Source organism: Manacus candei, unplaced genomic scaffold, assembly GCF_025592945.1.
Source record: "Manacus candei isolate 608988 ecotype Guabito, Panama unplaced genomic scaffold, ASM2559294v1 h1tg000005l, whole genome shotgun sequence".
NCBI classification, from domain to species: domain Eukaryota; kingdom Metazoa; phylum Chordata; class Aves; order Passeriformes; family Pipridae; genus Manacus; species Manacus candei.
In genome coordinates, this window is record NW_026138053.1 from 3,610,407 (window position 1) to 3,632,546 (window position 22,140).

The 22,140-nt window shown below is 46.4% G+C and overlaps 1 protein-coding gene across 13 annotated transcripts in view; it reads left to right on the forward strand.

Moving 5' to 3' along the window:
• Positions 1-22,140, forward strand: part of SLC5A9 (solute carrier family 5 member 9) — a 27,677-nt gene continuing 5,537 nt past the window's right edge. For 10 of the 13 annotated variants that reach the window (XM_051799599.1, XM_051799627.1, XM_051799609.1 and 7 more), the window contains exons 1-14: positions 10-208; positions 903-974; positions 3,458-3,562; positions 5,390-5,554; positions 8,089-8,194; positions 8,744-8,824; positions 9,554-9,759; positions 10,568-10,703; positions 11,585-11,692; positions 11,869-12,019; positions 12,984-13,152; positions 13,660-13,875; positions 19,012-19,159; positions 19,926-22,130. In XM_051799599.1, coding sequence (XP_051655559.1) covers positions 80-208; positions 903-974; positions 3,458-3,562; positions 5,390-5,554; positions 8,089-8,194; positions 8,744-8,824; positions 9,554-9,759; positions 10,568-10,703; positions 11,585-11,692; positions 11,869-12,019; positions 12,984-13,152; positions 13,660-13,875; positions 19,012-19,159; positions 19,926-20,134 — 2,001 coding nt within the window. In that variant the 5' untranslated portion in view covers positions 10-79 and the 3' untranslated portion in view covers positions 20,135-22,130. Of the gene's footprint in view, positions 209-902; positions 975-3,457; positions 3,563-5,389; positions 5,555-8,088; positions 8,195-8,743; positions 8,825-9,553; positions 9,760-10,567; positions 10,704-11,584; positions 11,693-11,868; positions 12,020-12,983; positions 13,153-13,659; positions 13,876-19,011; positions 19,160-19,925; positions 22,131-22,140 lie in introns of all 13 variants that reach the window. The other 3 variants (XM_051799679.1, XM_051799707.1, XM_051799715.1) reach the window with 3 other exon arrangements.

Consider the following 22,140-nt stretch of genomic DNA (forward strand, 5'->3'; position numbering starts at 1 on the left):
TTATTACAGGGGAAACGATGAAGGCCAGTGTGCAGCAAAGTCCAGTCTGAGCGAGAAGATCAGCAGTTTGCTCAGAGCCATGAGCCAGCCGATCCCAGCCACCACGGAGCCACCCACGCTGCCAGGGGACATGGCAGCATCCTTTGGAGTGGCAGACATCACCGTCCTGGTTCTGTACTTCGCCTTCGTCCTCGCCGTCGGGATATGGGTGAGTCCCCGAGGGGACTGGGTTTGGGTCTATCCGAGGCAGAGACACTTAGATCCTCTCTGAACCCCTCCTGGGTACAAAGATGTTTGCCTGCAAATGGCATCCTCTGCACACACTGGTATCCCAGAGCCTATTGAGCAAGTTTGGGGGTGACAGTGACCCTCCTGTGAGCCCTCGCTCCCAGCTCACATGGGGACAACCAAGGGATCATTCCCTGCAGGTCATTCTGGGGATGATGCTTAGTTCCTGTGCTGCAGAGCAATCTCATATCAGTGTATGGGCGGGCAGGAGGCAAAAGAAAAGCCAGGGTTGGAGTGGAGAAGACTGAAATGGGACTTCAAAATCTTTGGAAAGATTGTTGCTAAGTACTTGTTCATGTTGTTTGGTGAAGGCCTCTGTCACAGAGACCTGTAGTGTTCTAGCTGGCTGAACTGCTTTTTCTTTCCCAATTGGTACATTCAAGGAGAAGTTATTAAACAGGTGACAAGCAGCTTCTTTCCAAAGAAGTTTGACTATCAGAAACCTAGACAAGGAGCAGCAGAAGCAGTGGGCAAAACCTTGTGTATTTAACAGATCCACAAAGAAACTTTTGGAGCTGATGCTGACACCAAGCATTAAGGATTCTCCTGGCTTGGTCTGACTCGAGGGTGGGTGAATGGGGGAAAAAACACTTTTCTTTTTCCTGTGCTTCCAGTCATCGATACGAGCAAGCCGGGGGACCATCGGAGGCTATTTCCTCGCTGGACGGTCCATGACTTGGTGGCCTGTGAGTGAAACACATCCCTCTGTTTCTCAGGGTTTGAAAGCAATTCCAGATGCAAGGAGGGCAGGTCTGGTGAGGAGACCCAGTCCCTACATGTTTTGACTGTATTCTCGAGTTGAAGAGGACAAATGAAGGATCCATCAGGGATCATCCTATTCAGCTTTGCTAATGGGCTACCAGGCTAAAAGGGTAGCTCAGCATCTTCACATTTTTCCAACTCTCAATTTCTTTGCTAAAGACAGCAATGAAATTGTTCCTATTGATGGAAGTGAGGGAGTGCTGACAGCCTAGCTGGGTTTGAAACTCTTTGGCCCCAACCCACCACAGAGAGTTGTACCCAAGTCAAGAGAGCATTAGGTAATCTAGGAATGTGCTATCCAGTAAAAAAGCATTTAGAGACTGAAGAAAAAATAATCCCAAAGCCCAGGACTTTCTGAGCCCTTGCTCTTTAGAGCAAAGTTGAGTTTATTGACTAACAATGTAAGGGATATAAACTTCAAACCACTGAAGTATAAATCTTCACTATCAAGAAAAAAATAATGGATTGAAGGCACTTCTTCTTGGGAGTGAAAGGTACATACAAAGATAATTTAAAGTTTGAAAGGAATAAAAACACCACAGGAATAAAGATTCTTCTCAGCCAGTGCCAGACTCTGTATAACCCATATATCTCTCCAGTGAGTCCTGGGTAACGGAATGCACTTCTCAACCAAAACACTGGTTTATTTTCTTTTTTTTAACTTTGGCTGTGCATTGCCCATAAATTCACTAGGCTAGATTTTCAGTCTGCTCCATCAGAGACACATACACCTCTCTAAAATCTGTCATTTCTTAAATGTTCTTTATACTACTGTCTCAGCCAAGTGACATTTAATTGAAAATACTTAGCTTGATGGTTTTCTCTAATTAGGAGGGGGGAAATTAAAAGATACTAAAATGAAACATTTTTTCCTCAATTTTGTTCTTTTTTTTTCTTCTTTTTTTCCCCCTCTTCTATTAAAAAAGCCCCCAAACAAACCCAAAAACATTCTCACTGCTTTTGGCCACAGAGACTGTTGGGTACAGGTCAGCTTTTGGCTCTTTGGAACCATTTTAGGTTCAAAGCAACCTCTAATGCTGTTTGTTCCCTTTCCAGTTTCGTTTGTCAGAGCTGATTCCACCTCTGCAGCACTCTTGCAGGCTCAGCTCTTTGTGGCCTCCACCTTGAGCTCAAGACTGGCTTACATGTATTTTATTATTTTTTTTAATGGCAGTGACAGATTTCAGCTGTGAATTAAGCAACCTCAACTGAACCCTGATATTAAATTGCTGCTCCTCTGCAATGTATTTTCTCTATTTCTGTGTCTGATCTACATATCAGGAAAACTGGTTACATTTCTTGAGAGCACCAGTTGCTAATTCATGTTGCAGCAACCAGCTCTCTAATCAAGAGCTTCCCCAGACAAGGAGGCAGAGCTGTCAGCAGGAGTCAGTGTGGGTGTTGATGTCATATTAATGTTTTACCTTGCTCAAAGGTGAGAATCAGATCAACATCTATCATTCCTTATTTCACATGTAGCAATACTAAGGAGAGCAAAGCTCCTCCTAGGTGATGTGCCTAAAAGCAAACTTTAGGACAAAAGGGCTTGACTTGTCCTTTTAGTAACTCATTTGACCCTGAGAGAGACCTGATGCTGGCATAAAGAAAGGTGACGCTTTGTGCCAGTAAAAATAGTAATTTAGTCAGATAGCCTTTGCCCTGTTTAAGGAGCCTTAGAGCTGGCATTCTCCCAACTAGGGTGTCAATGAGCCATGGTAGGGACAGCCTGCCATGCCCACAGCCTGCAGTTGAAGATAACCTGAGCCATTAGCATTTTCCAGCCTGCTGCAGAGCTGGATCGCTTCGAACACACACACTGAACACAGAAGACCTGCATGTTTCTAACGCAGTCCATGCCACGGTTCAGGGATCTCCTCCCTTAGGAGGAGCTTCGAGGGAGCGCTCCTGTCACCGTGGATGTGTGAACCACCACCACCCCTGTTCAGTGCAAGACTTAAAAAGGGGCTGTCAGCAAGACACAGGGAGGTAGAGCAAGGGTCAGCAAGGTCGGAGCAGGCATGTTGCCGGCTGACTAACAAGGGAATGGAGAAATCCGTCACATTTCATGGACACTGAGGTATCTCTGGCTGACACCAGACCTCCCTCACCCTGCTGTTCTCCCCACAAGGGGCCTGTGTCTCAGGAGAACCACTGACAAAGTGAACCCTGATTCTGAGGTTAAGCTTTGCATTGGGGTGGGGGCAGTGGAAGGGAGCAGGCACACATACTTTGAGATACAAAAATGTAGGGGTTTTTCAGAAGGTGAAGGAAAACTCAACTGTCCGTCAGCATCCGGCTACCTAACTACAAGGAGATGAAGTCCTGGGAAAAGGGGAAAATGCTTGGGCTGATATTGAAGTACCTCAGGGTGACTCTGTGGGCTTTGTTCCTGTGCCATGTGTTTCAGATTGGGGCATCCCTGATGTCAAGCAATGTGGGCAGTGGCTTATTCATCGGCCTGGCGGGCACTGGAGCAGCTGGAGGCCTTGCTGTTGGGGCCTTTGAGTGGAATGTAAGTCAGTTTGGCTGTCAACTAAGATGTCGCTGTCTACAAATGGACTGTGTGTTTGTCTCCAAAATCAGGTGCTTAACAGTATCAGCAGCAACAAGTGCTCAAGCCTCATGAGAGAAGCCTCCAGATATTCTGAGAGCCTTGAAAATGTGAGATCTTTATTTTAGTTTAAGTGGAATCCACTAGAATTATTAGCTCTTTAACCTTCTCAGAAGCACGTGGCCGTAATTTTAAGCTTTAGTCTGCACTTATGAAGATTAAAATAAAAGATAACGAATGCTGGAAAGGTATTTGGATAATCACAGGATTCTGGGTACAGGGAGTTAAAAAAAAAAAAAAAGGCAGCATGTTCTCCTAAATTCAGTGTAAATCCATGAGAATCAGCAACACTGCCTTCCCCTGTCAACTGCCAACATGTGGCGTCTCTGGGGAGAACATCTGGGTGTGAAGGCAGGTCTGATTCTGCCCTGTGGAAGTGGCCTGGAAAATTGCCACTGACACCACACAGAGCATGAAAACCAGGCCCTTTGTGTGCAATGCTAATGAAATTTCTCAGCTGCAGTGATGAGGAGTGAGATTAGTGCCAGCCTCACAATAAACATCACTCACTTAACTCTGAATCTCTTGTCTACATCAGCAGAGAGTGCTAATGGTGCTGGGTACTTGCCACAGCACAGGCAGGGCCCACCGAAAGCTCTTTCCTGGGATATCTATTCACTGGACTGTTTTTTTTTTTTTTTTCTGGACCATTAAGATCACCTTTAAGTCCTTTGTGAAGAAACCAGAGACTGTGTTCAGTCTGGAACACATAGGATATACCAATATTGTAATTTAGGAAATCTATTCAAGTCACTTTAGAAGCCCATGAAGACAAGATTGTATGTCAGGGCAAATCTAACTTCATGAGTTTAGATTAATTTCTTTCAGAGTGGAAAGGCACCTTAGATATGCCATTATTCTCTCCCTTTATTGTGGGACATCACTCAGCCAGAGGGATCATATGAGCATCTTTCACCTCAGCCAGTCTCTGCAGGAGCCATGGCTGTTCTCCTCAATCAGTCACAATCTCTGCTCACAGGGATCAGTTTCTTTTCTGAAAACTTAAGTAACTGATTGAAATGAAATCTGGACTAATGTAAGGTACTTGGCTGGCCCAAGACAGCCAGAGGGTGAGGTTTGATAATCCAATGACTTTTTTTACCTTCAAGTTCTCCTGTTTGGGCTTTTGCTGGGAATCAGAGAAAAAATACATAGTGGGAGATGCCCTTACACCTTCCAAAAGAATCTTCACCTGTGGCAGAGCAACTGAACTGCCCCTTTATCTACCAGTGACAGAAGCACATCTGTGTCAGCCTGCTAGGAGAACATCCCAGCAGAGTCTTGCTTATTTTTATGCTCTGCAGGGACAGTCTGCTGCCTCAGCCTCATCACTTGCTAATCAAGCAATAAACAGATGCTCCCATCCTGCTCTGAATCACTTAACTCTTCACTGACACAGCATCAGTGGCCTCAAAGGCCACCAAATACAGCACCATCTTTCAGAGAGCCACAGCAAACAGACACACCACCTTGACCGAAAGATCAGGAGATGGAACAGGATGTGCCACCCATGACAGAGAGACACAGGGCTTAGGAGAAGAACTTCAAAAGCTTCTAACTGAATTGTAATAATTCCTCCAGTGGAGGAAGAAAAAGTTGGACTGCTTCTCCAATACATTGCATGGCACTGTACCTCTGTGCTTTCTTAGGATGTCCACTGACAGAAGAGAGGGAAAAACTGTTCCCATGTGTTGAATCATGTGCCTTTATGTTCTGTCTCTTTAACAGGCCACCTGGGCACTTCTGGCTCTTGGCTGGATCTTTGTGCCTGTTTACATCGCAGCAGGAGTAGTCACCATGCCTGAGTACCTGCAGAAGAGATTTGGAGGGCAGAGGATACAAATCTACATGTCCATACTGTCCCTGATTCTCTACATATTCACCAAGATATCCGTATGTATCCAATTGAACATGAACCCTTGTGTCTGGGGCAGGGGTAGGTCATCCTGGTACAACTCAGGGCTGCTCATGGAGAACTCAGATGTCCTTGAAAGGACCAGCTTAGCTCCCAGAAACAACAGCAGTGTGTTTGTGCTGCTCTGCTCAGGTAAACACCTGCCTCTGTATTGATCTCGGAGACCTATCCTAAGAGAGAGAGCCCTCATTAAACAGCAACACACAGTGAGAACTTTACAGGGATGTGCAGCTAATTACTAAACAGTGTAAGTACCACGAGCTGTCTGCCTGCTTTTCCTCTTCTATCAGATCAAACCTGAGGCAATAGAGACAGAGGAAGGGCAGCATTACCCCATTTGAGAATCTGGCTGGCTGCATCTTGTAGAGGTGAAATTCTATTAAATTATCATAAACCTGCTGCTGTTCTTGTAGCTGAGTTTTCAGCATTAGGTATGTTATAGCTATTTCTTTCTCTTTCTATCACTTATGTTGTACGAAAAGATTACAGTGTTCTGGCTTAAGGCAAAACTCAGCATCTTTTCTGGATTGCTTGTAGCATTGTACCCTGCTGGTAACCAAAAAGCAACGTAAGCTATGGGGTATTTCCCCATTTAAATGCCATTCATACAGAAGCAAAACTTATGCTCAGATACTAAGAACTACCTATGCCCTTGGAGGGAGAGGACGGTATTTCAGAGTCCATTACAGGGACTGAAAATGTCAGTCCTTTGTCTCCAGTTCGTTGTCCCAAGGCCAGTACAAGTCAGTTTTCACTAGACCCTACTGCGGTATTTAGTTGCCAAATTGCCTTGGGAAGCACTGACTGGAGATTTGCAGCTGGTTTCAGAGTCCTTCTCCCAGGTTTATCATGTCTCAGGTCCTGGGAGGGACATGAAGAGGAGTTCCAGGCTGGAAGGGTGGGATAGATTTGCTCCTCTAATGGGCAGCTCTTGGTCATGTCACCCATTGCTGCCACCACTGCCACCAGGAGCTTTGCTCTCTGAGACTGGAGCATTGCCCTGGGTGAAGTCTTGCCAAGAGGCATTTGAAGCCTCCTTACCCATCAGGGGGTAAATGGAAGACCTCTCCTGCCACAGCCCACAGTGTGCACAGCCACACAGCCGTGTGGCAAAAACAGAGCTGTCTTTCAGAATGACCTTCAGCAGAGCAGAATTTGCCAGTGCTTTTCAGAGCAGGACCCTGGCCCCCCTCAGTGCTGTTTCATCTCAGTGGTTTCTTCTCGGTGCAGCCAATTCACGCGTGGCTGATGGATGTGGCTGGTGGAGTTTATGGGCATGACAGGTGCTTTCTATTAAGGGGTGCTATTGTTTGTGCAGAGCTCATTTAGCGGCTGGCTGGACAGCAGGCAGTTGGTTACAAGAAGGATTTTTCTCCCTGTGCTTTCTGCCCAAACATAGGTTAACAACTAGGGCATTGCAGAGCCTTCTTGGCTTGCAAAGAAAACAGAGTGTCTCAATAAGCAGTGTTGTCAGAGGACTGATCCTGCCTGGCTACAGAGGTGTTTATGTTTCCTGCTGGGAAGTGAAACCCCAGAAGGCACTGTGATTCCTGTGGTGTACTGGCTGTTCTAATCCTGTCTCAGGTTTGCAGAGGGCAGGGGTTGCACTGGGTCCTTGCTTTTAAGGTGCTAATTTCAGGCACAGCAAATGGAATTCTTGCCCTGTCTCTCCTGTCTCCCTTGGAAAATTTCTCTTCACCTGCATCTCACTCCACTCCAGATTTACAGGTGTCCTTCAAACTGATTTCCCAACACAAATATCTCCCGTATCACCTTCTGCAATTTTGAATGATGTTATCTATGTAATTCCGGGTTTCACCCAGTTTCTGGTGCCCCTCTCTCTGCCAAAAGGTCCAAACAAAACACAGCCAATGGGAGTTTCTGTATTTCTAGTGAGGTCCTCAGCAGGTATAACCTGTTTTTTTTGGAGTCATTCTGGTAGGATGAACTGCATGAACAGAAAAGCAAGCTGTTGACCTTTTCAGATAAATAAATCCTGGTGTAAGACACCAGTGATTCTGTAGGGGTCTTTCAAGCAGGAGTGTCTCCTGGCCACTAGCCCACCAGGATGTAGTCCTGGGAAGAATGTGATCTCTGCTTTCTATCCTATGCCTGTGGATACATGGGCTCTCCTGCCCATGGATGTCTTCACGGTCAGCAAAAGGAGTGACGATTTCCACCAGTGCTTGTCTGTCCCAATGAGGATTCTGTGACATGAAGATCATCTCTATTTTGATGACATTTTGGTCCCTTGGCATAGGACCTTGAGTTTTACCCTCACGCTCCCCCAGCTCTCAGATCCCGAGAGCTCTGAGCTAAAGGAAAGTTTTTCCTTTTATTCAGAACAAGGTTCACAGCCAACAGCCCCAACAGCTCTGTCCTCCTGTTCACCTTCGTGGTGTCCTCCCTCGTCGACGCTTTCAGCCGCAGAGGGCTGCAAGCTGCTTTATTAGATTTCACTCGCACGAAGCACCACTAATGCCAGACTGCCCTTGGGTTTTTTTTATTCCAGACAGACATTTTTTCCGGAGCATTGTTCATCCAAATCTCTTTGGGCTGGAACCTCTACTTGTCCACTGTGGTCTTGCTAGCAGTGACTGCTGTCTACACCATAGCTGGTAAATAGCTGATTTTAAAGGAAACGTTATAAACTGGAGCCTCAGATATAAGTTTTTAATTTCCTACATAGGGGAAAGTGGTCAGGGCTTGGTCTGAGGGAGAGATTGCCCTGGTTGCTGGTAGTACCTCTCCTATCACTCCCAGCTGTTGGAGACCTCTGGCTATTCCCTCCTGGCCCAAGGGAAACTGGAATGGGGTAAACATTGCTGTTTTCTAGAGGATTTCCTAACACTGCACAAGGTGCTCAGATCCCACTGCCCGTATTTGCTATTTTTTTCTTGTTCTGCAAAATTACCACCTTTAGCTATTAGGATGTTAAAATGCCTCTGAGTTCTCTCATGAATGTGGGAAAGCCCTTCAGGCCATTCCTCATGGGAGGGCTTCTGACAGCTGTGGGCTCCTGGGGACCAGCTCAGTGCCAGCTTCTCCAAGTGGGTCTGTCCTGAAATCACAGAGTTGGGGCCGAGGACAGCCTTTTTCTGGGCAAGGTACCTGTTTCCCTGTATGTGGTGACACACTCTGCCTGTTGTCTCTGGTTCTCCTGGCAGGTGGTTTAACAGCTGTGATTTACACGGACGTGCTGCAGACCGTGATCATGGTGCTGGGAGCTTTGGTCCTCATGTTCATAGGTAAAGGTTTAATGGTCCCAAGGCCATCAGACCTTAGCAGGGTGCCTCACCCTTTCATGTGTGGTGCAGAAATGAGTTTTAACCACGCACAGAAGTGGTGCCAGCACAGCTCTTATCCTCCAAGTCATCAGACTTGCTTCATCCTTTGCACTAACTGTATGGAGGTGAGGCTCTGGATAGCTTCACCTCGCTGGAGTTGCCAAAGAGCTTTGAAACATCACATTCTCAGAGTCAAATTCAGCTCTCATTGAGCTCATGTCAGTTCAGAGTAATCCTGCTGACTTTCACTCTTGACTTTGGGAGTTACTGTGGATTCATGTGGGCGTAACTGAGCACTGTAAAAAAATAAAAAGCAACAAGGGACTGACCATCATCAGTCTTTGCTTTAAACCTCCTTGGCAATCAGAAATATAGGTATATCTTTTTTCATGTCATACCTTGCTCTTGGAGGGTGTCTGAGTAAAGACAAGATGCTGAGAACATTGTGAGGATTAGGATCATGGAGATTTTCCAGCATTGATCCTTTTCCAGGATGCACTATTTAAACCACAAGGACTCTGGGCAAAATCCAACTGACTTCTGTAGAAACCCTGACTGCCAAAAGCAAGGGTGGAATGAAAAGAAAGGAGATAAGAGGAAGATAAGAGAAAAAAGTAATCACGAGACTCAGATAAGATAATAACTTTGCAGGATGTACCAGTCCTTAAATCACTGGCATTTTCTTTTCAGGATTTGAGAAAGTTGGCTGGTATGAAGGACTTCAGGAGAAATACAGCACAGCAATACCAAAGATCACAGTCCCAAACACGACCTGTCACCTCCCACGTGCAGATGCCTTTCATTTGTTCAGGGATCCCATTACAGGAGACATTCCTTGGCCTGGCCTTATATTTGGTCTCTCTGTGCTGGCTCTTTGGTGCTGGTGCACTGACCAGGTAAGGAAAGTCTTTCCCTCAGCTGGTGAACCACCATGCTGTTACTTTCAGCCCAGTCCTCAGTTTGTGGATCTATGAGCTGAAAAATTACCTGTGTGTCATTGTGCAGGAGTTACTACCATTTTACTGGTCTAGACCAGAATATCTCACTCCTTCTGCCTTCTCAGCAAGCTGCTAATTTTGTGCACTTCTTGATGCAGTGAGAACAGGTTATTTTCTCCTGTCTTTATTCCACTATGGTCTGGTGAGTACTGGGAGTCTTCATGCAGTTAGCATGACAAGGGTATAAAAATGTGGGTCTTGAACTGGCTCTGCAGTGACCTTGTGTAGACCTCCAGACAAGCCATTCATATTCCCAGATGTCTCATGTCTCTTATTCCTTTTCAAGCTGCAAACAAGGAAATCTGTACGTGTTTCTCAAGACACGGTGCTTCTGTACTTTAGGATGGGATAATTATGAAACCCCACCACCAAATCACCTGCAGTCTGCTTCATTCCGTGTCTCTTGCTGCCATACAGCTGCTGTCTCCAGCCCTGAAGGTGGCTTCATTTCAGTCAAGGGCGAAATTATTCCTCTAAAGGAAATTTCCACGCTGCCCTCTCCTGTAGCCCGTGCACTGAGCTTGGAGCAGTGGCAGCAGGCTGCAGTCAACTGAGGTGGGAAAGTTGCCATTGGCACGTGAAACACCCTGGGATCCTGTCGGATGAAAGTCATCCATGAGAAAGAGAGACAGAGAGAGGATGGATCCTGCTCTCTCTCTGTTGTGCTTCCTTTTTACTCTCTGTTCCCTTTCTGCACTGATTGCAGGTGATAGTCCAGAGGTCTCTCTCTGCCAAGAACCTTTCCCATGCCAAAGGTGGATCGGTGCTGGGAGGATATTTGAAAATCTTCCCTATGTTTTTCCTTGTCATGCCAGGGATGATCAGCAGAGCTCTTTACCCAGGTAAGTCTTCCCATGTTCCTTGCCACAGGGTTTCCTATCTGCCAGGACCACTAATCCCACACAGGTCTGCCACCACTTTTACATCTTAGGAACTGCTGTCCTGCAGATGTGCTCATATAGATTCCTGTTGTACCCTAGTGTTCCCACGCCCTTCCTCCACCTCCAGTTCTCCCACAGTGGTAGAAGTCAGTAGGAGTATCCATATGGGGCATATTTTCCATTGGGGCCCTAAAGCTCCATCCCTGTGGACCTTGCATCAATTTGTCTGAGGAAATCAGTGAAATGAAATTAAATACATGGAGCACTGAGGGCTGTCCTTCAGGTCCTATGGAAATACATTCATTAGGTATTTTGGAGAGTTTTAACAATCTACCACACAAATTCATTCAGTTCCTTGTGGATTATACAAAAGAGCCCTCTGTTATCTCCCAAGGCACTCTCATTGCTGGTTTCTCCAGAGCATGCCTATTCCCAAGAAGAATACCTTGGTTAGGAGGACTACACTTGGAGGAAAGTGCTTATCTCTCAGATTTCCTGAATAGGATTTAGTCAACCTGCAACATCCCTGGGAACCCAGCTGACAGGTTCATGGAAACAATCCAGTTCCCACAAATGACAAATCATGAAGGATTACAAGTATGCAACATCCAGGAGAGTTTTGTCGGTGCCCTGAACAGAATTGCAAAATGTCATCTCAAAGCTTTACCTTTATTATAGGATGTAAAATACTGTTTAGCTCCCCTCATTGTAGCTGCATTCCAGCTGCACCTCTGAATTTATATGAAGCCATACAAAGCATCAGGATTTGTTCCCTTTAACTAAACAACCCGTGGCTCAGTGGGGTTTACACTGACTTCTTCTTGTTTTCCTGTCTTCTACAGATGAAGTGGGCTGCGTGGACCCAGACATCTGTAAAAGGGTTTGTGGAGCTGCAGTGGGTTGTTCCAACATTGCCTACCCCAAACTGGTGATTGAACTCATGCCTGATGGTAAGAAACACACCTGGGGAGGTGTCCATGAGCTTTGCACGAGGGGACCAGACTGCCCTTATCCATCCCAAGGATGTGGAAATCTTACTGTAGTTACCAGACATCGGGATGAAAATACCAGTGCTCAGGGGCCCACGGTCTAGTGCTGATTTTCCTTCCCTCTTTTGGTCCCCCAGGGCTCCGGGGTTTGATGATTGCAGTGATGATGGCAGCCTTGATGAGTTCCCTCACCTCCATTTTCAACAGCAGCAGCACTCTCTTCGTTATAGACATCTGGCAGCGGATCCGCAGACAGGCTTCAGAGCAGGAGCTGATGGTTGTGGGCAGGTCCTTACATTTATTTATGTCTCCTTCCTCTCATCATCTGTTTTGACTGCAGCATTTAAATTCTTCAGGCTGGACTCACTGAGAAAAATCTGGTGCCTATAATATAGAGCAGGAACACGGCTTGGGAAAGAGCATTATGCTTTCCAGGTTCATCTTGGATAGACGTGGTCAGAGAGAAACACTGAGTGTATCACTGAGCTGGGTAGACCATTAGCTCTGCCTTCTCTAAACTTATTATAAATACTGCTTCAAATGTAGCTTTTAGAAAAGCCAAAGGTGCTCTGGGGTCATTGACACCAGAGGTCTTTAAGAATATTGTATAAGAATATTATTTTTGCATCAGACAGGAGTGATACATTGCAATTACTCCTGTTTTGTTTTGGTTTGGTTTTTTTTTTCAGTGAAAAGTGCAAAGCTGATTCTCCCAGCTCTATCTCTTGTTCAGCAATATGAATAAACCTCTGTAACATACAGTGCAAAGGTGAGGGAGGGTTATAATATGCACCTGAGACCCCAAACCAATTTTAATAAGCAGAGACTGAGCATATTACCTGCTTGGAAAGGTGGCAGAAAGATTGTTTCCACAAGCTTCCAGCTCCTTCTTTCTGTCTCATCCAAGAGCAAGGTCACTGAAGATCATTTCTCTCTCTAGGACACACCAGGCTGAAGGGCTGGTTGTGGGTCCACTGCTGTTGTGGATCTCTCCTGCATGTCGACTGGCAAGTCTTAGCACAGCTCACTCTCAAGACTGTGAAGTTACCTTTGGGAATGAGTTGAATTACTTCCTAGAAGAGCACAATTTTCTCCTTTCCTGTGTACACAAGGAAAGGTTCCTGAGAGTGACCTTTGGATTTTTTCTTAGGAAATCCTGAGAGTAACTGGGAGTGTGTTTTGCTGCAAAACTTCATTTTCAGGTGGACTCCACCACCTGCAGAGCTAACAGAGTTTTATCATCATCTTTCAGAGTGTTTATCCTCATTCTTGTGGTCATCAGCATTCTCTGGATCCCAATCATTCAATCAGCCAACAGTGGAAAGCTCTTTGACTACATTCAGTCCATAACCAGCTATCTGGCCCCACCCATCACAGCTCTCTTCATCCTGGCAATCTTCTGCAAGAGGATTAATGAGCCTGTAAGTGAAATGTCAACAACCAATTGATATGTGTATTTAATTTGATAAAATAAGTAAATATCTCTCCCCTCAGCTCTTAGCCTTTGAGACTCTTTAAACTCAGAGCCAGTCCTGCTAAAGTGTGACAATGAGACAGCCTTTCCCTGGCGTGTGTTAGTGAATCTTAGCCCAGTCTCTGGTGTGTGTGTTTGCTTCCAAGAAGTCACTGCAAGTGGCACTTCTTGGCAGTCTCATTTGAAAGCACGAAAGAGAAGTTGTTCTGCAATTTAGGGATGATGTGTTAAAGTCTATTTAGAGAAATAGGAGGAGATTCTTGCACTGTTCGTGCTCTATCTGTCCCACATTCAAGCACAGAGAGAGAAAATGAGGATTTTTAACTGAAAAAAAATCCCCCTTTGTTGCATGCCAGTGTGGATTTCCACCAGGCATGAAAAGTCTTGGGAGAGGGAAAACTACAACCAAAGGTAACACATGCAGTGACTTTTTCTTTGTGCTTGCTTTTCTCAGGGTGCTTTCTGGGGCCTCATGGTTGGGCTGGCTGTTGGTCTGGTTCGGATGATCATCGAGTTTATTTATAGCACACCGTCCTGTGGTGAGGAGGACAGAAGACCAGCTGTGCTAAAGGACTTGCACTACCTCTACTTTGCCCTCATCCTCTGTGTTCTCTCTGCGATTGTCATCGTCCTTATTAGTGTCTGCACCCCACCGATCCCTGAAGAAAAGGTAAGTGACTTGCAGTGACACCCTTTCCTCAGAGCCCCCCTTTGGTTACCAAAAATCTCTGAAATCTGCCCTTTTCTTTTCCTCCCATGGTTAAGAAATGGTGTGTAATGCATATGCTGCCAAGAAGCCCCTGCTCCTCAGCTTTCTATTCCCCAGGTCGCATAGTGTTAATGCTTCTGGGGCACTGAGTGCTTCAAATTGAGTGTGAGTTCCCATGCTGTGCCTGGAGCTGGGCAGACACCACAGCCCATCATAACTGGAATAGAAAGAAAAGAAGAAAGGGAAGGAGATGAAATTATATTACAGAGCACTGCTGAGGAGGAATTAAATATATCTAATTGTAGCATCTAGCCTGTTTCAGCAGAGCCAGCATCAATCTTGCAGGCAAACAAGATTAATATCTTTTGCAACATGGGCATTTAGGAAAATAACATTTTGTCCCAATGTGATCTCAATTAAATTTAATAACTTTGAGTGAAGCATAACTTTCTTTTACTTAGCACATTAAAATGGTGCAGAGTTGGGAGGTTTTATATAATAAGACCTTAAAGCAACTCTTCCCAGTCCCAAGTTTTAAAGCAGCTGCCAATATAACAAAACTGCCATCCACCTCTAAGCAAAGGTTACTGGATCGATTTAAAAGACCTATTTTTTCCTGTCTAACTACATGCATTTTCTATCTGTTGCTTCCTCATAACCTGTAAAGCATTAACCAGTTCCATCAATGTTTGATGGGAATGTTAGTGGTGTCAAAGACACCCCTCTCCTAAAGATTACATGAAAGCAGGTGCTCAGATAGAGGAGATGAGGGGAGAGAGAGAGAGTCTTTGTGTCTGCTTGGAGATAAACTCTCAGCTTTTATTAGCTATCAGAGGATCCACATGGGAGAGAGAAATACTGGCAAGGAGGCAGCATTAGTTCTGCCGCTTACGCTGTTCACTACTGCTCAGGGGTGGCCAGATGGTTGCCAGCAATTAATTACTGTGGTTTAATGAGTTCCCACTCATCATCTGACCTGTGATAACTAAACATGTGCAGTGCTCCCTGCCCACAGCAACAGCAAGATAAGATGCATTAACACAGCACTGGCGAATAGGGAGCATCACACTGACAGTCCGAGAAATGAAGAAACTGGCCACAGCACCTACAGGATTTTTGTTGTGACCTCAGAGGTATGAAAACATGTACAGCATCTTTCAGGAGGGGCAGTTCAGGATGAAGGCCTACTATAATAGAATTAGGGAAAGAGAGGTTATGATTGTAAGAGATTTCTCGGAGGATGTTTTCAGTGGTATTTCTACTGAAATGTGTGAGTTTATAGGTGCTGGATATGAGGCACCTTATTTGAAATATCCTTCAAAGAACCAAAAAGGTCAGGGAGGACAGGATTTTGTCTGAAACAGCTATATGTATTTATCCCAGAGGAACAAAGGATGAGAGGGGCGGTGGCTGGCCCCCCAGGCCCATCTGGAGAGCCAGGGAGAGAGGAGAGCTTGCTAAAGAGAACAGCCAAAGTGAAGGTGTGGGGTTTAAGCTGAGGTAGGAGACAGTGTTGCTGCCTGTCTGGCAGGAATCTGAGTGGCCAGCACTAAGACCAGCTTTTTTTATTTTCTCAGTCAGACTCACCCCAGAGATGAGTGCAGGTGTAGGTTTGGACCATCACTCTTGGTGGGGTGGTTTCTCATGGTGGTTTCTCATTGTCTCCTCATCTCCAGTGAGTCTGTGGCTGTGCTAAGGTGGATCAAAGATAGAAGGAAAGGCAGGAGGTAGAAATCAGGGTGGACATGTCAGGCTCCAACTCTCTGGATAGAAACTGGCACAGGCCTTTGTGTTTGGCCATTATTTACCTCGAGTGGCATGGAAGTGGGCAATCCTGTGGGGAAGAGCCTGTATGTCCCCCTGATGGGCTGGTAGTGGGTGTCCTGGGTGAGGATATCTGAAGTGCCAGTGCTTCCCAGTCCCCTGTGTTAGTCAGTTCCCTTTGTGAGCCTCGGATATTTCTCCCATAAGGATCGCACAGGGCTAGTCCTGCTAGTTCTTAACCGCAGTGCTTTGAGATGGAATGATGAAAGACATGGTATAAGAGCTAGGAATTGTGTCATTTGTTTTGTCAAGCAAAAAGAAAAGAAAAACAAGCCAAAAAGACAAAGCCAAGGAAATGCAGTGATAGATCATACCTCAGCAGATGTAAATCAGCATAGCTCCATTGCCTTCAAAGAGCAGGAACAGCTGTTGAGCACAGTTATGTCGCTTTACACCGGCTGAGGATCTACGCTGGACAACTTTAAATATTGAGTCTCAATGCTTTTGAGATAGTAAATGGGCAAAAGGAGAAAAGAGATTTGTATCTGATGTTTTAGTGGTACAGCTAATGTTCCTGGCTTTAAATGAATTACAATCCGAGAACTGCAAGCTGTAGCATTTTCTCCTGCTGTTTTGGACGTTCTCCCATCCCTGTGGTGATTGATGCTGTGCTGGAAAACAAGTATGCAAGGAATTTGTTTGGTATGCTCCAGAGTTCATATGTCTTCATTGTAGGTAGTCCATATTGTGTCACGCTGTCCTTGAAAACCCTGCAAAAGAGCTTACAATTAAATTTGAGACTGTGAAGCTGAAACACAACTGTCAGGTGCCAGATGGCATTTTGGAACAGAAGGATTTATTCTAGTTTACGAACAACAAAAGAAAAACTTTGCTGAGTTCTTGCAAACTCCTTTATCCAAGGAGACTGTGAGGGTGAAAAGGGAGAGGAACAGCCCACAAAGCACAAATGCTAGACCAGCAGGTCAACTCCTCAGGTGTCAGGGCTCACCCAGACAGGCTGATGGATTGGCAATTCCACCTGATGTACTCTGGGGTTGAATTTTTTCCCCGTGTCTTGAGGTCTGGCTTCAGTAGCTCCTTTTGGTGTGTAGCCGAGGAGGAGCACCAAGCCTCCTTTGGCTGGCCTGACCTCACCCTGTGCACTCTGAGGTGCTGCAGCTGAAGTTCCTACAGCATCATTTAGTGCCACTGAGAGCCAAACTCGCTCAGCTCCTCTGGGAACCAGGCACTCACAGAGGAGCAAACTAAGGAGGGGACACAGGGCTTCCCAGGGAGTGTCCACACAAGGCTTTGCAGTTGGGAGCAGAGCCACAGGGCTCCCCAGGACCCACCAAGCTGCTCCTTCCCACTCTTCCCACTCCCCTGCCCTTGGGCATGGTGGCCTCAGGCAGCATTTCCAAGGTCCAAGCCAGTTATGCTGACACAGCTCCCCTCTCAGCAATTCTTCTTATGCTTTTGCTTGCTTTCTTCAGGCATGCAAAACACCATCATCTGCCTCCCTCATCCCATCCCTTTGGAAGTCTGTGCCAGGGAAGCATAGCCAGCCCTGTGGAGGCCTCCATGGCCACACAGAGCTGCTGCTCTGCCCTTCATGTGTCCTTCTAGCAGTAGCAAAGAGGAGAAAGAGGGATCTCAAGGAATACAGTCAGCCAAAACCCACCACAGGAGAGCTGAAAGCTGGAGTGTTGGTGAGGTGCTTCACCAGGGAGCTCTCTGAGGTGGTGGTTTGCTTTGTTTGGCCATAATCGATGCACCAGCCCCTGGGTGGGTCAGTGGGATGATATGTCATGAGGTTACCTGTGTGCCTATACTGCTTTCCATTGGGAATTGCTTCCCTCTGGTGGAGTCTGAGCCCCAGGTACACCCCAGCCCTGCCAGATTTTGCTGTAGTGTAAAGGGAGAGTGATTCAGTGATGTGAGGGAAGAGAAGAGAAAAGAAAAAGTTTTGGAAATCTTTTAGTACCCTGAAACTTTGCTATGTTCCAATGACATTTCCTAAGTGATTAAAAAAAAAAATCCCTGAGAAAGATGAGGATCATCAAATCAAAGCAATTTAGCACATCATGACAAGAAAGATTAGCCCTGCCCAGTGCTCATCTTGGTTGAAAATGATTTAAATAAAGCTATAAATCTTCTGGAAATTATGCAACATTTTGTGTCAGCTGGAAACTCCTGCCTAGATCTGTGTGTGTAAAATTCAAAGATTAAACTCACGCTGCTTTGGAAGTGACCCATTTGAGACGTTCATTTCCATGTGGGCAGGGCAGGGAGGCAGCTGCTGCTCAGGCACACGTGTGACTTTGCCTGACCTGTTGTCACCACTGTCCCAGTGCCATCCTGCACCCCTCTGCCAGGCAGCTGTGGGTGGAACAGGAGGACAGGCCCATGGGCAGCTGTGTTTGAGAGGGATTGATGAGCGTGGTCCTTGCTGCCTGGCCTGGCCTGGCTAGACCAGGCAGGGGTTGGGAAGCACTGATGCCCCCAGCCTCCTTGGTGTGCTGTGGTCAGCCAAAGCAGCCACAGGCCTGGCTTAAATCCAAAGCCCTGAGCCCCTGGGGTGGGTAAGTCCACCCCACAGCTGCCAGAGGACCACTGAGAGGTTTGCAAAGTTGATGCCTCCTGTGCACTCCCTGCGTGCACTCCTGGGGAGGAGAAGACTTTCAGACTTGCTCTGGGATGGGAGTTTCAGACCTTTTTGCATTTCTAAAGCAAAGGAGGTTGCAGCCACAGCAGCCTGGCCAGGGCTGATCGTCCTCTGTGGCTTTGGGTGGTTCTTTCACTGAAAGACTTCAGAGAGAGGTAATATCTTGTATTGGCCCAATTCTAGAAGTCTAGAATTGAAAACAAAATCTTCTAATGGTACAACTGCTGTCTGTGACTGTTACCAGAGAGATATCTTGGCTTATTTTTTTAATTTTTATTTGACTGATTTTATTACCCCTCCCCACTGAAGGGCTGCCATTCAGAACGCAGATCATCATTATTTCATGTCAATCATGTGAGCCTAATAGAGAGGAAGCTGCTTCTTCAATGTCTACTAAAAGGTTACTCCTGATAGAGACAGGGATGGAACAGGTTATTTAAAAAAAATAGAAGGAAAGAAACTAGATTAATTCACACTTTTCCTCAGCTTTTTCATTCTGTTTGGATGGTACCACCTGTGCAGAAGGGAAGTGAGGGACAGTGGGAGATCATCCCAAATAGTTCTCTCAGCACCATCTTGGACCTGTGCTCCCCAAAGAGGGAGGTGACTGTCATGACGCTTTGGGACTGACAGGCAATAACTTGTTTGTTCTCTGTCCCACTTTGCAGCTCTCATGCCTGACTTGGTGGACCAGACACAGAAAAGCACCTGCCATTGACCTGAAAAACTGCAAGAGTGAGGCAGCACAGATCAGTTCAGCCAATGGAGAGAACGACTTGGTCAACAGTGCAGAGTCAGGCGACAAGGAGGAGACAGGTAGGGCGACTGTTTGTGAACAGACACGCTCATGTGCATGTGAGGGCACAGCCAGGACCTCGTGCAAGTCCCTAAAGCTCATGAGAGGCCACCTGTTGCATTTACTGGAGTCTGGGCTTGTATTTACAAGTTTTGGGTTGACTGCAGTCATTCAGCATTATTTATTAGTTCTTATCAATTCCTATTTCACTTAACTAGCTCAGATTTTTATAAACAAGTGTCTTGGTACTTTGGTAATTAGTAATGATGGGGAAGGAAATGCGAAACACAGCAGTTGACAGTTTAATGAGTTTTTTTCAGAGTAACACCTTTTTTCAAGGCCCTATGACATTCTGCATTTCAAAAAAAGGTTATATTTGGAAAGAACAGCCACTGAAATACACACAGCACCGGGCCGACAATTAAAACACACACTTCACCTGGCATGTCATGTGTAATAAACAAGCCAGGATATCTCTAAATGGACCATCATGCTGTCAGGAATTTTTGAAAGTGGATGGAAGCTGGGTTGGGGAGGAGGGGGAAAAGGTCTCTTAATTAACTAATGAGCGATTGGTGTTGCAATCAACTGACTGTAATCAGCCTGTGCTGTACATGGTTGAGGGATAAGTTTCCCTTTCCCTTTCCCATCCTGATATTGCATCTCCTACCCCAGGTGCCTCTCAAACCCCACTGCAGATTTGCTAATGCACCTCCAAACTAGTGGGAAGAGGGAGGGAAAGTCCCAGTAGGTTCTAACACCCATTTTTTGGTCTGTCTCTCGCAGCAGCCAAGCCTCCCTGCTGGAAAATGGTGTATTTGTGGTTCTGTGGTCTTTCCACCAGCCCCACGCCCACCCTGTCCCAGGAGGAGAGAGCTGCCCTGGAGCAGAGACTCACCAGCATTGAGGAAAAGCCCCTGTGGAAGACTGTTTGCAATGCCAATGCTGTTCTCCTGCTGGCCATCAATGTCTTCCTGTGGGCATATTTCGGCTGAGGTGGGGTCAGGAAACGTGTGGCTTTGGTTTCTCTCACCTTCCTGTCTAAGCTGGAAGCATCAGGTGACAGAGCCCCTGGTGATGGTCCCTGGAGGGACCAGCTGGCACTCTGTGGCACAGCCCTTCCCTGGAGGCACTGCTTGCTGGGAATGACTGTGGGGCTCAGTTTCCCCATGGGGTGAGACCAAGACTCAACACTGGTCATGTCTGGGATGTGGGCCAAGTCTGGAGGTCTGGGGTCCAGTTTAACGGTGCAAAGCCGAGCCCAGCAAGGAGCAAAGGCTTTGGAAAGCCCAGCTATGGCTGGGTTCTCTCTCAGGGCTGACTTTGCACTGATGCATTTGGGGGAAGGACTTCTGGTTTACAATGGTGTGCAGAATGAGACTTAAACACACTCTGCAGCTTTTTTATATGGCTGAAATTCAAATAGGGTCAGTGGGGGACCACTGAATTAGCTCAGCAGTGACAACCTTGGCTCCCCAGCAACCCCAGGATGTGTGTTGGACCCCTTCCACCTTGCTGGCATCAGCAGTGGGAACAGGGAGCTTCTTCCTGCTTCCCGAGCCCCCCATCCTGCCCACTCTGCTGTGTGACAGTGGGTCTCACAACAGCCCCAACCTGTTTGATCATCAGGCTGATGCTGCCCCTTGACAGCATTACCAGCAATAAAGGTGCCTTAGTAACCAAGCCAATCCTGACTTTGGGTTATTGTGGTGATCTGTCCTGCACTGACACACGAAGGGCTCCCTGGGACCGAGGTGACCCGGCTGTCTCAGGGAAAAGAAATATCCTTCCTTGGGGCCTGATCCAGGGCCTCGCTTTCTTGAGCAAGTTCGGGCTTCTCTGACCCATCCTGGTGCCACCATGTCATGTGGCACAGCCATAATCTTTTAAACCATAGAGAGACAGCAATAACCCCTGTTAATATCTATGCCTGGTGGTTAGGATGCTCTCCTGGAGAAGGCTAAAAATGCCCACAGGCATGTGATCCTGCACTCCAGCATCCAAGGGACATGTCCAGGTCACCAGGCGTGGGCTATGCAGGGAAGAGAAAATGAGTCTTGATTCATCAAGGAGAGAAGAAACAAGGCTCTGTTTCCACCTGGCTCAGGAAGCCCAGGTCATGGTTCCACTGCTTGTCCTCAGTTTGGATGGAGGAGACTGAATTGGCCATGCAGGATGAGGTCTGTGCTGGCTTTATGCAGGTCAGTATAAGCATTTGCTTATTCTAAGAGGAAAAAGTAGATATCCCTTGAACAAGGGAGATCTCAGCCCCATCAGTTGCCCACCCATCCCTGGGGAAGAGGAATACAACACAGAATTTGTTCTGCCTTTCCACTCTTCGGTTTCAAGCAGGTAGTCCCCGGATCAGAGGGTGCCTCAAAACATTTGGAGGATATCAAGTTACCAGCTGTGATTAAGAGCTGGTAAATGTCTAATAATAACAGGTATGTTTTTAGTGCATTTAGAAATATCGGGGCTCTCACCTCCTTGCCTAGAGCCATGAGGTGCCGAGTGCTCCTGAGCCACAGACACCCTCAGTAGCACTTGGCTCCATGGCCTTACTGGCTTTTTTTGGCCACACATCTGCTAAAGCCATGGGGAAAGCAATGCAGGGCAGGATGAGCAAAACTGGGGCATTTCCTTTTAAACACTTGAGATTATTTTTTTCCTCCAAGAAAAATTCAGTTTTGCAGAGAATAGAACTGAATTTGACTAAGTTTTTGGGTTTGGTTGTGGTTTTTTTTTTTTTTTTAATGGCACAAACATTTTTGATCTTTGGTTATATGATGTTGATTTCTTCCCCTCCCCATCTCACCTCCTGGGCCCTGGAAGATGAAGTTTCCTTTAAAATGCTGATGTCTATGTCAGTTAAAGTAATGTTGCCTGAGAGCTGTGACTGCATCTCTGAGCTTGGCCCTGAGAAGGAATGGAGACATCCGCACTGCCAGATGCAGCCAGCTGTGCACCCCACAGGAGGAACACATTTCATTGGTAAATTTAT